We start from the raw sequence: 14,535 nt of genomic DNA, 5'->3' as shown, positions 1-14,535 counted from the left end.
ATCTGATACTCCCTACATAGGCTTAAAATATTCTGTCAGAGCTGTCTGTATCCTCAAACTGTCTTTGAACAGATTTCTTTCTCTATAAATTGAGCAAATATGCAATCTTTACATCTCTTTTTCAAGTTGGTCTCAATCTGATATATGTTGGAAGCATGCAACCAGGAAAATATATTTCATTTAACTGAACAAAAGACAGAGAACAGGTAGATGTCACGCCAAATATACCTACAGAAGTGCAACTTCTATTATCTTTAAAGATAACTTTGAAAAGTTTACCTGGCACACATTGATGAAGTCTGGTTTCTCCAGATTCATGTAGATTTTAACTAGAACTCTCAAGACTTTGTTACGAAACTGTTTATTCTGCATCAAAGACATACAGAGCTTCAAGCTGTAGGCCAGCATCCCAGGAACATCATTCTGAAATTAAATTCAGGGATATCAAACATCAGACTGACAAGAAGGATTTAGAGAGAAAAATAAAGCTACACATTTTCTATTTTAAAAAGTAGACCAAATGTGCATATAAATCTTCACAGTTCCCTTTCCTGTTTTCAGAAAAGCTTATATACAGGTGTATTGCAGTTTAAAGAAAAAACATTATCAAAATCATGCAGGACCAGTATTTAATTCAGAAGTTAAAACATGAAAATATTAACTTAAAAGTACAATACCTGTCTTCCCTTCACCCTTCTTGTTCAAACAATCAGTTTTGAATGCAGTGAAATTCACTGCGCTAACATTAAATGTCAGCTAAACAAGCCATGCACCAAGAAAAGATCAAGCCTAAGAAACTGATTTGATTACTAGACCTCAAAAAGGTATTTCAAAATGAGGGATTTATAGTGGGTAAGTTATTAAATGCACAATGAGAGCAAGATGGATGCCTTATGATTATCACTCATACACAGAAATGGGAAACATCCAAACATACATAAAAGTTGTAAACTGAAAAGCAATAAAATCTAAAGGATTCAAGCTATATGTCTGGGATATAATTGAGATACTACAGCATAACAAAACTGCACACAACTGCTGAGCTGCTGCAGATGACTATAGGCCAGCTTCTCTTACTGCCACTAACAGTAACACGACTTACCTTAAAGCCTCAGCGGAAGATTTTAAAGCCAAGGTGCACCATCTTGGAGTCAGGGCACGCCAAGACTGCACACAGTCACTGAAAATTACAGCAGCTCACCCGCTACTGGAGTTTCTTCTTTTGTTTGACATTAATAAATCACTTACCCAGTCCTAAGGATTCCTTCCCACAGTGAATTACAGCAGTTGATAGACAACTTAATAAAAGGGCTGTTCTTGCATTATACCAGTATTGTATCTCTGCCAGTAGCTGACAGGGAATACCTTAAGAAGAGGGCACATAGCCAAGCTTCCTGGGAATATTGTCCCATAAACTAGTAGCTCAAGGATTTCCTAAAGGTAGAGGGGATCTTCCTATACTTGACATTCCTGAGTGGCTCTGCTTTCCATGAACACATTGAACTGAACATCCCTGAGTTTTATCTTTTGTTCTCTTCATACAAAACAGGGCAAGTTCCACAGCAACATGGATCTTGCACTTGACTTCTGGATCCATAGCTGGAAAAGCCTAGCTACAGGCACCTCCTGCCTCTTGCACATACCGACTCGAGGATGGTTTTCTCAAAGATGTCCAGCCTGCGTGTCTCCAGAGCAATGCCAATGGCCTGCTTGTACTTGTGGTCATCCAAGCAGCGCTGGAACATTTTGTTCACTATCCCTTCCAGCCTCTCATCCACGGGCTTCTTCTCCCCTTCTGGCAGCTCTGCATTCTCCACACACTGCTTGGTATAGTGGTCGATGCATTTTGCTGAAGAGATATGAACAAATATGGGGGGAAAAGTCAAGTTCTCAGATTTTTGCAGTTTTGTACAGGTGAAGAGACCAGCATGTGCATGAACATGCTCTACCAGCAAGTACAGTATGTACCAGCAAGTACATTTGTGTAGTCATATACAGATAATACTGGAAAACACTTCTCTTATCTCCTAACAAACTCTGATTTTAGTGCTGAAATCAAGTAGGTATTTTAAAAATTAAAGGGCCAAGGATATGATCTTTTCTCAAGTGTCATGTTAAATAAATGAGAAAACAGCAGTAGGAGACTTCCTAGCTCCACTACAAACACCAGCTGGGAGACTGAAAGCCAGCCCAGCTCCATCATATCCTGTAAAATATGATTTAAAAAGCAAGTGACTCCAGCAGATGAGATTTTAAAAATGATTTCAAATGATTCAAATGATACCTACAGTCAACTGCTGACTTGCCATCTTATTGTGGGTGGATAAACACAACTGTCCCTCTCAATTAGGTGCGCAGGTACACTTAGCTGTCAATCATTTCCAAAGTCATGCTGAAATTGATAATATCAGCATGCGAATGAGAGCAAGGACAATAAACAACCAAAGCAATTTTCTCATTAGGAATTCACTATAGAATAAAGGTTAAGAATAGGAAAAGAACTCCAGAACTCCAAAGTCAGTTCCATTATAGAATCACAAATTATAAGAAAGTACAAATAAACTGGGTAAAATTAGCTGCAGCATTGGTTTAAATGAACACAAAGACAGCCAGAAGAATACAGAGAAAAAAGCTAAACCAAGTGAAATATCAAAGTTACAGCAGCTTTGACAACAGAAGAGCTTTTCCTTTGCAGCATCGGTTCTTTACCAATGATCGTCTCCACGTATTCTGAGTTGTCGTTGACATTGAAGAGGTCACCAGCTCCCAGGGCATAGTTCAGGGATTCCTCAAAGGCTCCCAGGTGGTAAAAAACTTTAGAAGCAACCAGAGCAGCAAATTGGCGGCTCCGAAAACCTTCATCCTCATAGAGAACTTCGCTGCAGAGGAGGGAGAGAAGAGCATCAGCTCTGTGTGCTCAGATCTCTTGAAGGCCCCGTGACTCAAGTACAAGCTTGACTGAACTTGCATCTTTGGGACCACAGCTCCAACCCCACAACAACACACATTAGAGCTTTCTAGGAAATAGGGAGCTACATGCTGTATTAACCATTGTCAAGAAACCAGAACTACATCCACTTCATATCCCATGTTCTTTTAAAGCAGTCGTAAGTGTCTTCTCTTACATTTTATCCACTGACTCAGAGATTTCTGCCCAGAAGTCATTGACAACAGCATTCAACTTGTGAAGAGCAAACTCCTAAAAAAAAAAAAAAGTAAAGTTATATTATATTAAAAATGCATTTACTACCTTTCCCCAGAAAAAATGAAGTACATTCTAGCATAAATATCATGAACACTGACCCATTTCAACAGCAAATTCTATTTTAAAAGATCTTTGCAAGCATTCACTACTCTTTGCAAGTCCTTTGCAAATAAAGAGCTGCTCACTTTACAGGTAAGAGAACTCCAGCATTCCTTTCCATGGCCTCTCTCTGATGAATGACTGGCTGATGTGTCTGATAGACAAAATTGTGACAACCTTTGTGCAGCACACGGAATCAACCTGTGGCCTACAGCAGCCAACTCTATTTATCTATATGGACACAGTACTTCAGATGATAAACCACAATCAGCCCACTTATAATCAGCTCACAGCAAAATCAGGGATCACTCAGATCCATTACTACCTATGCCTGTATCCAAGAAAAACAATTAGGGAATCAGAAATATTGATAAGTGCATGTTCCATAACACACCAACGCTCTGAGTGTTGGTGTTCTGTGGATTCATACCCTCTCTGCCCTGGAAAGTTTCTGTTGCTGTTTTCTTCTTGTTGTACTATTACTGTGATTTTTTTTTCCAAGTGAAAACTGTAACTGTGATTTTTGTTCTACATTGATTAAATTATTCTAAAAACCTGAGCTGCTCTTCAGCTTTGAATTTTACATAGTCAAAATGCAGCCTCTGGAACAATTTTAAGTAACAAAGCTCCGTTACCACCAGAGAGAAGGGAGCTTTCACGAATAGAGATTTTTGCATTTGAAGCTCCTGTTTGATTCATGCTTAAAACAAGGAAGTTTTCAATCTGTTATCATTTATTTAAGCCCTTTCTTTTTCAGGATAGATACAATTTGATGTCCACGTGCTGCTGTCCAACCATAAATTACTGAGATCTGCTCCTTTTTAATTTTAAGCTCTCCACATAGTCCATTTGCTGTTATTTGCTCTCAGAGCTTACCTTGAGCTGTGGCTCTTCTTCATCCAGAAGAGAGATAATTCCAGCTGCAAAACAAAATCATAGTTACTTTTGGTTTCTCTGTAGCAGAAGTAAGCCTGTCATTTAGTTCAAAACCAACAGAAAAGGAAAGAAAGCTGTCTCTGGAATACTGATTTTAAATTTCCAGTATAAAACTTCAAAGATCAGATTCAAATTTGTATTAAATATAACATAAAATAGCTCAGAATTTATAAGTGAAAATGTACATTATTTATAAAAGGTGATCCTTCCTAGGGGAAAACAAAGAATTTTTCCATGCCAAGGAAACTGGCCTCATGGATGAGAGGAGATGTACCTCAAAGCTTTATGCTTTTGACTATTGATCCTGTCCCAGAACTTTTGTACAGTTACAGAAATACTGTTTAACTGACATGACTGAGGTTCACAGGAGCTAATCTGAAGAACAGGGATAGGTGGTTTCATTGTCAGACTGCAAAGATGCAACAGAAAGGGCTGGAATATGATCTGATCAAAGTCCAACAAAATTCACTGATTTAAGTCTTCAATCTCTTGTACAGTTGGACAACTTCTTTAAATCTGAAAAAACACATGAAACTGGAAAGGCCAGCAAGCCTCTGGAGGACTGAAATGGGTTTCCAAAAGATCTTGACAAATCTAAAAGGAGCATGTGCAGGTCCAAACCAAAATGTACAAATATAGAATCTGAACAGTACAGAGGCTTAAGATAAAATATGATCAATAATATCATTTGGCTGCAGTGGGAGGCAGAGAACCCAAACCTCACAGAGATGTGTAAGTGAGAGCAGTTCTTGGCAAATCCATGAGGCACCTTCCCTTCCCTTGGCACCCACTCGCCAGAGCCCGTGCCCAGGGCTGGGCACCACGTTTGAGTCAGGAGCAAACCAGGGTGCTGGGAACAGGAACTCTGGCAGGCAGCTCCTCAAGGGAGGCTGGAGGCTTCTCTCTGGTTCCTCTAAGACACCTGGGAAGGGTGCAGCCTTCAGGGCAGCTGCCAGCAGGAAGGGAATAATCTGATTTTCATGTCAGATATTAACAGGAGGAGTAACACCAAACTTTAGTGAAGCCTCAAAGAATGAGGTCTGATGATCTCAAAAGTTTTCTCACAAGAACACATTTATTCTTTTGCCTCATAAAGTTGCAGATTCTCCATTATCAGGTATTGTTCTTAAAGACCAGGTTAGACATATCCATCAGTAACAGGAATTGAAGAACATCAACGTGGCTCTTAGGCACAGAAGGCTAATTTAGCAGCCATCCCACTTCCAGCTCCTCCCAGCGGTTTCCTGCATCTCTGCACCAAATGTTTGCTTTGGGAAATTATTATTGTTGTTATTATTATTATTATTATGTCCCTGCATTTACCTGATCTGTCAGGAAAACACAATCTCACTCCTACACAACACCTACAATACCTCACTCCCAACATACCGTTTTTACACTTTTTAAATGCCTCTAAAATTAATTCCTACTTTTCCTCAATTGAAATAAAGACTTCAACAAAGCAAAGGGTTCAGGAAGAGAAAGCTCCCTGGACACTGTCACCCTCTGCACGGTTTCTCTCGCCAAGCCACAACCAGCCACATGTTAATTTCTGGCCTGCGTATTTCTGGGAATGTTTCCCATGGTTTTTTACACTATCAATTCCCAGCAGACGGACAAACACCGCGTAACATCCAACTCCTCACACGCTTCATTATCCCGCACTCCTCAGACCGACGTTTCCTGTGCACGGCATTTGCGCTTCTGAACTCCAAACTCCCTCCTGCCCCTCTCAAGTCCCTGCTGCACCTCCCGAGTGTCCTCCGCTTTCACACCCAAACTGCGCCGTTCACTCCAAGCAGCGGAACCCGCCCGCTCCCACCGCGGGACCCCCGCGCCGCCACCGGAGCCCCCGTGAGACACCGGCGGGAGACGGACACGGCACCGGGCTTCAGGAGCCGGTCGTGCCGGACCGCCGGGCACCGGGTGGGCTCTGTCTGCCGTCCGGGGGTGTTCGCGGTGGGGAAGCCCCGGGACGGGCGGCCCCGCGGAGCCGCGGCGGTGCTCAGTCACGGCCCTGACTCAGCGAAACCCCGGCGGACAACGCCGTCCCGCGCCGCTGCCTCACCGGCCGAGGTGATCATGGTGCCGCCCGGCTGCCCTCGGAAGGGGGGTCGGGGAGGTCCGAAGGGTCCGGGGGGGGGTCGGGTCGGGTCGGGTCCGGTCCGGCCCAACCGCGGTTCCGCCACCGCCGCCGCTGCCCGGCCCGGAAGTGCAGCCAAGGGCCTCTTCCGGCGGCTCCGCGCTGCGCCGGCAGAGATGCCCGTGTGATCGCCTGCGCGGGACGGCGGAGAACCAGGCAGGCAGGAGCGGGGCAGCCCTGCCGCCGGGGGCCTTGTGCCGCACGCCGCCCCTCACGGACATCCCGGCACCCCCGCGACCTCTCGGGTCTCTCTTACAGCCCCCACGGGCTCCCCACGGGCTCCCGCGCCCGCAGACCCCACACCGGTGCCTGCGCGAGAGCTGTGAGCTCCCCACGAGTGACCCCGCCGGTGCCCGCGTTTGTGCCATGCCAGAGCAGCGGCTGCTTCCCCCGCCGGCACAGGCCGCCCGCAGTGGGCAGGCATCGTGAGGGGCACAGCGTGTCCCAGGGCAGTGCAAGGGTCAGCGATTTTATCCCATGGGTTTAACACATGCCGGCCGCCTCTGCGGCACAAGACAGATGGGATACTCAGGCTGGTGGATTGGCAGCAGGGAAAGTCCAGCTCAGGAGCAGCGATGCTACACAAGAGACCAAAGTGCCCAGACCTCGACAGCATTCGTTTCTCCTTGATGCTACTGAATAGGAAGAAATACCCTATGAAGGGCTTGAATTCCTTGAGGATGCATAATGGTATCAGTTAGTGAAAGTTATTAATCAAAGTTACTAATGAAAGCGTATCAGACCCCTACCCACAATGCCAAGAGGGGCTGCCCCGCTCTTGAACAACTGGGAGGATTTCCAGCCTTCTCCATTGCCCCACCTGGGCTGCACTCAGTTCTGATTGTCTGCATTTCAGACACTGGGGTCACTTCCATTCCATCCCAATATCCAGTTTTTTCAAGCCAAGATAAATATGAGTTAAGCTATACATAATGCTACTTTAGGAATAACACCAAGGCAAACAAATAAGCACATTCCAGTTTGGAAATTAAGTGTCTTTATTCAACAAGCACATAATAGTGCCCTTAAATTATTCAATCAATTAACCATGTAAAACTATCTGCTTACACCTCCAAGTGCACAGATAGTGAAAAGAGAAAAGCTAAAAAAAAAAAAGTAATTCAAGTCACTTTTATTCCTCAGTCAAAGAAAAACAATACTTTTGGTCAAATATATTCTCACACCCCCTAAGGCCCAGGCAGTTCATCCACTTCCACCAGTCTCTTGCAGGGATAAACTTGTATGATTTACCTAAAAAATACCAGTAAATAAATCCAGTGGATTTGCAGCACTAAGGGAGGTTTAATTGCCAGTCTGTGCTCTTGGGCCACCTCTCCATTGGAGAATGCTTAGCAGCAAAGGCTAAATGCTGCAAGAAAATAAAGATTCCTCCTGGTCAGTCCTGCTTGACCCACCTAACCAAGGGCTTTACTGGGCAATACAGACCTGTGCAGCAACTTGGGCTGTGCAGGGATGGAGCAGGAGGGAACCTTAATCTCACCAAGATGCACTGAGTGCTCAGTGCTGAAATTGGGGCCAGTAACACAGCCACCCACACCAAGTCACTTGGTTACAATTGTGTTTTCCACAGGTCATAAGCACAGAAATCCTGGAAGCTGGAAGGAGTGGGTCAGTGCCCTCTGTGCAGAGCAGCATCCCCTGCTCCAGGTAAGAGCTAGAGGGATGCCAAAGGCAAACTGCTGGGGCAGAGTGCTGGCCAGAGCTGGCAGGACTCCAGACACTTCTGCTGCTAGTGGGGAAAGAGGAGCCAGAGAGAGGACAGACATGCACAGAGGATGCATGTTGGCAATTAACCCAAAGTAGATGTAGGCAGGTTGAAATTTTCTGATCTGAGCTGGAGGAAACTCTTAAAGGAAAGCCAGCCCCAAGCTTGTGCTCAAAATAAAACAAGACCTCTCTTATGTTGCATAAAGAATTTAAAAGATATTCTTAGCATTAGAGTAATATTCCTTGTAAACCAAGGATTTCTAGTTAGTTGTGTTGCCCCACAGGCTACAGGCAACCCTTTGGAACTACTTAAATAGATAATTTTTATATTTTTATGTTTATTTATGAAACAGACACCTCTTGTTGTGCTGCAGGCCACCTCCAAGGTGTGCCACCATGCCTGTGGAGATCTCCCAGGTAAGATGGCACTCTCCTGTAGCCCCGCGTAGCAGCAGCCACACCTCAGTGCCCACCTGCCACCCCTCCAACCCAGGTGTCCCTCAGTCTATGAGCACCAGGACAAGCCAGAGGGACAGATCTTGCTCCCAAAGCCCACTCTGATCTAGATGCCAGTACCATCAGTATCCTTCGTGTTACTCTTGCCACTCAAGCTGGGCTGTTAGTGCATTCTTCATGTTACACTGTTACATTCAAGCCTTTTCAGTAACTGGTAGATCCCAGAGCTCGCATTTAGTCCCGCTGCAGTCTCCAAGCCAATGTGTTACTTGACTGGGGGGGAGGTTGGTTTTGGTTTTTGTTTGGTTTTGCTTTGGTTTGGTTTTTGATCACAAAGAGGGAGGGAAATTCCAAGCACAAATAAAGTAGGAAAACAAGGCAGCAGAATCAGTCTGCCAGGGAGGCCAGCCCCAGCAACCTCAGCAGGGAACTTTGCCCAGAATTAGAAAACATTTCTCATTCTTCAAACAGGTGGCTGCATTTCACACTCAAAGTCCCAAAGTCATATTGCCCAGGATGTGGGGTACATCCCCAAGGGTTTCTCAGAAGCCCAGTGTCCAGCAGCAGCTCCAAGTGCCCCGGGACAGCAGGGAATGGCTCTCTGGCACAGACTCTCTGTGCTGGTGGCAGCTAAAAAAGCCCTGATGAGTTCAGCCAAGCAGCTTTTCCCTGGAGCTGTGGGCCCTTGGATGAGAGGGCCTGCACCAGCTCCTCCTCCCATTGCTCTAAATCCATTGGGCAGGTGTGGGATGTGGACGGTGTTGGATGCCCAGCAGCTCTAGGTGCCTATGCCTCCAGCAGCTTCTTCACAGTTTCCATTGGGGGAAAGGCTGGCCAGAGCCACTTCTTCCTCAGGGTCCTGCAGGTCATCTGCAGGGAGCAGAGAGAAGTCAAGGCAGACCTGAATGGAAAACCCCTCTTCCCAGAAAATGCAGCTTAAGATGAAAAAAAAGCATGGGCTGAAGCAATTGATATATACTCACAACCTAAGCACAGCTGATTTTTTTTTTTCAAAACTGATCTTCATTTTGTTTTACAAACTTAACATTGCTTCAGCAAATAGACCAAAGGAGCACAGGGCCTAGCTCCTGGCCTCCTGAAGTCTGAGCAATCTCAAAACAAGTTGCATGGCCACAGGGTGTTGCCTGCCTGGCACTGACAGCAAGATCAGGCACTTCCATTTTCTGACCATGGAGAGTGGATCTCACAAGCCTCATATGTGTCACATGTCTTACAGCTGCATAAACTGGGGATTCATTTCAGTTGTTTTGTCTGACTCTTATGCTCTTTAAGTATTTCATATATTTAAGAGGCATTTGGACAAGGCCCTTAATAACATCCTTTAAAATGTGGTGAGCCCTGAAGTGGTCAGGCAGTTGGGCCAGATGATTATTGTAGGTCCCTTTCAAGTGAAAATAAAACATTCTAATCTAGTCTAGTCTTTCTTTTTACAGTGAGGGAGCTTTCCCTCCTCTTCGTGCTTCATAGTACAACCTGGATCTCCACAGCACAAGCCTTGTAGCCTCCTGCATGAGGCTCTCCTGCAAAAAGAAAGTTACTGCTGGGAAGTGCAAGCCAAAGTGCCAATCATGCACAAAGGCTGAATGCTATGCTATGTGTTACCTGAACAATTTCCTTTAGAATCAGGGAGCCCATGGCTGACTGCCCTCTCCCTTCTCTCTGCCAGCCCTAAAAGCAAATGTTTTGGGAACACTCCTTCCACCCATGTTTGCAGAAAACATCAAATAATATCAGGGTGGTTCCAATTCATTGATTAGACAGAGAGTAGTTCTGCTTCCAGACATTCAAACAAAATGCAGCTGAGTTCAGCAATGCTTCCAGGGATGTATTTGGGCACCAGACTCAGCGTGATTTTGTTTAGACAAGCAAAAGGTCAGAAAACAAGGAAGTGGCAACAAAGCAGACACATGTGCTGGTTGTCTTCAGGTTTGGGCTAAACCACAGCCAGGGAAGCAAGGTCAACTGCAGAGCTGTAAGTAGCTGGAAGAGGCTACCAGCAAGGGGCTTGGGCACCAGAACCACCAGGGAATCACGAGGAGCTTCTGACAATCACAACAGAGCACAAGGGAGGGAGCTGGGCATACCTTCATGAATTTTCTTTTCAGCTTTTGCTTTGTTATCTTTTCTCCAGCTCCTCTGATTCCAAGAAATGCACTGCAGGAAGGATGGCAGCCTCCACCTCTCCCTATCTTTCGTGTCTTCTGAATAAACCAGAGAAGATGAGTTAAGACTGGTAGCAGGTCAGCCCTGCTGGTTCTTCACCTCTCCCTCCATGAGCCTGGCATCAAAACCAGGTCCTAGCAACAAAATCAGGTCCACTCCATAAACCCACCACTGGAAAGCACAGAGCAACTCCTGGCAGTCTTTATTTTTGACTGAAACCTCTCTGCTACCCTGGAAATTTGTCCCTGATGTCAGTTTGTACTTTGCCACCTTGCTGCCAAAACCAGCCTGGATGTGGCAGCCGAGAGTGAGCAAGAAACCTGGCAGCAGCTCAGCTGGCACACATGGTGAGGCTGGGGACTGACAGACACAGTTAGAGAATTCCCACAGAAGGAAGTTTTCCTTTTGCATTGTCACACAGCTTCTACCACATCAACCTGTTTACTGCTCCCTGCTTTATTAAGCAATTCCTCCCTCCCATGGAGACCTGCTGGACCTGGGGTCTTGCAGCAGCTGAAACTGCTTGCAAATTGCAGAGAGCATGTAGTCAATGTATGGTAATTATTCTAGAAGACAACAAAGTTACTACAGACTTTCCAACCATTTTAGTAAAACACTACAGCAGCCTGTAAAATACTACAGCAGCATAATTTTATATGGTCTCCAACAGCAGCAGTTCAGTATTCCCATTGAAATATCATCCAGCCTTTCACCTCCTAATCAGATGACAAATGATAAACCACTTCAGTGTCCTTCACTTTATCGAGCCATTGCAACACTAAAGGGCTCAGTGTCTTTCTGGCAGTCAACAAACAAAAAACTCCAGTGCACTGCCTGGGGTGCACTGCCTGAAGTGTTCAACTGCCCTTTGGAGGCACAGATATGCTTGGGATCCCTCTGTCCAGGTGGAGATTTTGGAAGGCAAAGCTCACAGAAGCATGGAAAGGAGTTGTCCCTGCCTAAGGTTGAACCCTGAAGGTGATGAGTGTCCTCATTACACACACTGGGGCACTCAGATGACTCAGAGCACCAGGCAGAGCATCAGAAGTGAGTGAGCACACACATACAGGCTATAACACTCAATCCAGCTCCTCCTGCTCCTCGTTCTCTACAGCCAGCCACAAAAATACATATACTGAGCCAAGCACCAGCAAAGTGCCAAGGCAGAAAAAGCTATGCAGGGATGCTTTTCTGCCTCTGCAGCTGCTGTCCCACCAGACTGCTGTGACCAGAACTGGAGGATTTGCAGGTGTCTGGGAGCACACCAAAAATTCTTGCAGCAGGAACAATGTGAGGAAGACAAAAGCATGTGAAAGGAGAAAAGCTGGAAAGACCTGTGTGCCTCAGTAGAGAGGTGGCAGAAGACAGCCCTGTGCGCTTGCCACCAGCCACCTCTAAGTTCCTCAACATTCAGATCCAGGATTCCGGGCTGAGCTGATAGAAAGAAGCACCTGAACTGCAGCCAATCATCCCCATGTCCCAGGGATCCCAGGAGACCCTGTCAACCCTTGTGGTGCTGAAGGCAAGTGGCAGGATCCCTCGAGGTAAAGCCAGCAAGACAGGAAAACACCCAAGCCCCTGGAAATGCTGGGGAGCAAGGTAAAAGTGGGAAAAAATGAAAGAAGGGAGGAGGAAAGGGAAACAGCCCAAGACAAACAGTGTCAAAGATTAAAGTGTTTTATGTGGCAGCTGCAAGAGCAGAGCCTGCCCAGCTGCCCATCACCCCGCACTGACACATAAACCCAACTCCCCTTTCACCCCAGGGCAAATGCTGCTCCTCAGGCCTGGCTGACACCCAGCTTTCATCCTGCCATCCTCACCCTGACATATTGTTTCACATGCAAACAACAACTTGCTTTTGTTACTTATTCATTATGCAAAATCAGCACGAGCACCCTCCTCCTGCAGGAAGGTCAGGTTCTGCCTGCACCCTGTGGCACAGGCCACATCCCAGTCCTGCTTCCCCCAAACCACACATCCAGTATGCATGGAAGGCCACCATGTCATGGATGGCCACAATGTCACGGCTGTCCGCTGCCATGTCCCTGTTATCCATGAGCTATCTAGTGTTTCCCAAACTGCTGGGAAGTTTGTCCACCCTGGCTGCCAGGTCTGGGAACCACACCAGAAAGAGGCAGATCCCACTGGAAAGGCTCTGATCCCATCAGCATGAAAGAGATTGCATTGGGAAAAGGCAGATTGGATTGTGTGTGTGTAAAGATCCCATCAGTAGTGACTGGTCCAATTCCAATGGAAAAAGCCAGATCCCATTGGGTCAGAGGAAACTCCCATCAGGAATTGTTAGATCCTAATGAGAAAAGCCTGACCCCATTGTAGGGGAGACCCCATGAGGAGAGATCAGAACCCATTAGGATGGGGTAGATCCCACTGAGAAGGGGAAGATCCCACAGGAAATCGGAGCAAATCCCACCGTAAAAACCGGGCCCCGGGTGAGGGAGGGAGGAAGGGTCCCCCGACCCTGGTACCTGCGGGGTGCTGCAGGGCAGCCCGCAGGGCGCGGCAGGCGGCGGCACGGCAATCGCCGGGGCTGCCCGGGCTGTACCGGGCCGCCTGCACCGTGCCGGGCGCCGGGAAGTGCTGCCGCAGCGCCGCGTCCAGCACCGCCGCGTCCTCTCCGTCCCCGCCGGGCAGCAGGACGCCCACGACGGCGGGCGGCGGCCCCGCGGGCAGGCGGCCGCGCACGTCCCGCACCACCTCCCGCAGGCGAGTTCGCGCCCCGCGGTCCCGCGCCGCCCCGCCGCCGCACAGCACCAGCAGCAGCCGCGCTCCCAGCGCCCGGCCCCCGGCACCCGGCGAGCGCCGCGTCCGGCGCCCCGGCACCGGCACCGGGCGCGCTGCGCGCGGCGCCTCGTCGTCCAGGAGGTCGCGGGCGAAGGCGGCCAGCGCGGGCGCTCCCGGGGCCCCCTCCGCCACCTCGGCCACCAGCAGTACTGCCCGCCGGCCGCCCGCCCGCTCCACCAGCGCCCGCAGCTCCTGCAGGTCCGCCGCCGCCATCCCCCGCCGTGCTCCCTGTCCGGCCCGCATCCGCCTGTTCCCCGGCCCCGGCTCCGCACCGCCCACTGGCCCGCACCCGCCCCGGCACCCTGCACCAGCCCCGGCCCGGCGCAGAGCAACACCCCGGGGCAGCGGGGCGACAGGGTATCATGGATACTCCCCCGCTTCCAGCCCCGTCTCGGACCCGCACAATCCCGCAGGGTGAACAGCTCCTGCCTGCTGCCGGGTGGGCACAGCAGAGAGGCTAGTAAAGAGCCCCCGGATCTGCCACACGACCAGACTCAGAGCCCTTGCACAGGCCGGTGTTCTTGCCAATGAGGAGTTGATAAAATTTAGGCAAAAAACTGTGCTGTGGAGGGGCTTGAAATGTGAAAGGGGATGAGGAAAGGCCGTGGTGGCTGCAAAGTGGGACACACACTGAAAACTGCAGCTGTAACTGCTTGCAAATTGCAGAAAGCCTGTAGTCAATCCTAGAGGAGCAGCTGATCATGCAATCATGATCATCATCCCCAAGGTGTCCCCTATGGTGTGGCATCTCATACCCCAGAGCTGCACTATGCCACTGACTTGCCTAGAGATGCCAAGATGCCTCAGGCACTTGGAAGCTGGCTTTCTAGCTGGCAATTCCCCAGATTTATGAAGACGATTCTTGCAGAGAAGGTATATAAAAAATTGGAGTTTTCTTCCTAACTCAGGTACACCACTGGCTACTTCTCTGCAGTGGCCTTGATGTTCACACTGCCAGCACAGCCACTAAAAACTAATATTT

The 14,535-nt window shown here is 48.1% G+C and overlaps 2 protein-coding genes across 2 annotated transcripts in view; both read right to left on the bottom strand.

Annotated features, from left to right (window-relative positions):
- The window catches only part of PSMD1 (proteasome 26S subunit, non-ATPase 1), a 66,155-nt gene extending 59,706 nt beyond the window's left edge, over positions 1-6,449 (bottom strand). Inside the window, exons 1-6 of the mRNA XM_036388763.2 lie at positions 6,309-6,449; positions 4,181-4,224; positions 3,126-3,199; positions 2,710-2,879; positions 1,644-1,849; positions 280-423 (exon numbers count right to left, since the gene is read on the bottom strand). Of these exons, the coding sequence (XP_036244656.1) occupies positions 280-423; positions 1,644-1,849; positions 2,710-2,879; positions 3,126-3,199; positions 4,181-4,224; positions 6,309-6,324 (654 nt within the window). The 5' untranslated portion in view covers positions 6,325-6,449. The remainder of the gene's footprint in view (positions 1-279; positions 424-1,643; positions 1,850-2,709; positions 2,880-3,125; positions 3,200-4,180; positions 4,225-6,308) is intronic.
- Positions 6,450-8,599: 2,150 nt separating this feature from the next.
- On the bottom strand, positions 8,600-13,766 carry C10H2orf72 (chromosome 10 C2orf72 homolog). The gene is made up of 3 exons (XM_036389065.1): positions 13,238-13,766; positions 10,673-10,789; positions 8,600-9,437 (listed from the first exon to the last, which is right to left on the bottom strand). The coding sequence occupies exons 1-3, from the start codon at positions 13,764-13,766 to the stop codon at positions 9,346-9,348; spliced, it is 738 nt and encodes a 245-aa protein (XP_036244958.1). The 3' UTR covers positions 8,600-9,345.
- Between the last annotated feature and the right edge of the window lie 769 nt (positions 13,767-14,535).

Source organism: Molothrus ater, chromosome 10 (assembly GCF_012460135.2).
Source record: "Molothrus ater isolate BHLD 08-10-18 breed brown headed cowbird chromosome 10, BPBGC_Mater_1.1, whole genome shotgun sequence".
NCBI classification, from domain to species: Eukaryota; Metazoa; Chordata; class Aves; order Passeriformes; family Icteridae; genus Molothrus; species Molothrus ater.
The sequence above is the reverse complement of the archived record's forward strand: the minus strand, read 5'-3'. Positions and strand labels throughout refer to the sequence as shown.

What these genes read in the sequence shown, in the direction of transcription:
- C10H2orf72 (XM_036389065.1), bottom strand. Translation starts at nt 13,766, where the DNA reads ATGGCGGCGGCGGACCTGCAGGAGCTGCGGGCGCTGGTGGAGCGGGCG. An exon ending in TGCCCTGCAGCACCCCGCAG is followed by an intron (nt 10,790 to 13,237) that starts GTACCAGGGTCG and finishes TGGTTTATTCAG; the next exon opens with AAGACACGAAAGATAGGGAG. An exon ending in TGAAAAGAAAATTCATGAAG is followed by an intron (nt 9,438 to 10,672) that starts GTATGCCCAGCT and finishes TGCTCCCTGCAG; the next exon opens with ATGACCTGCAGGACCCTGAG.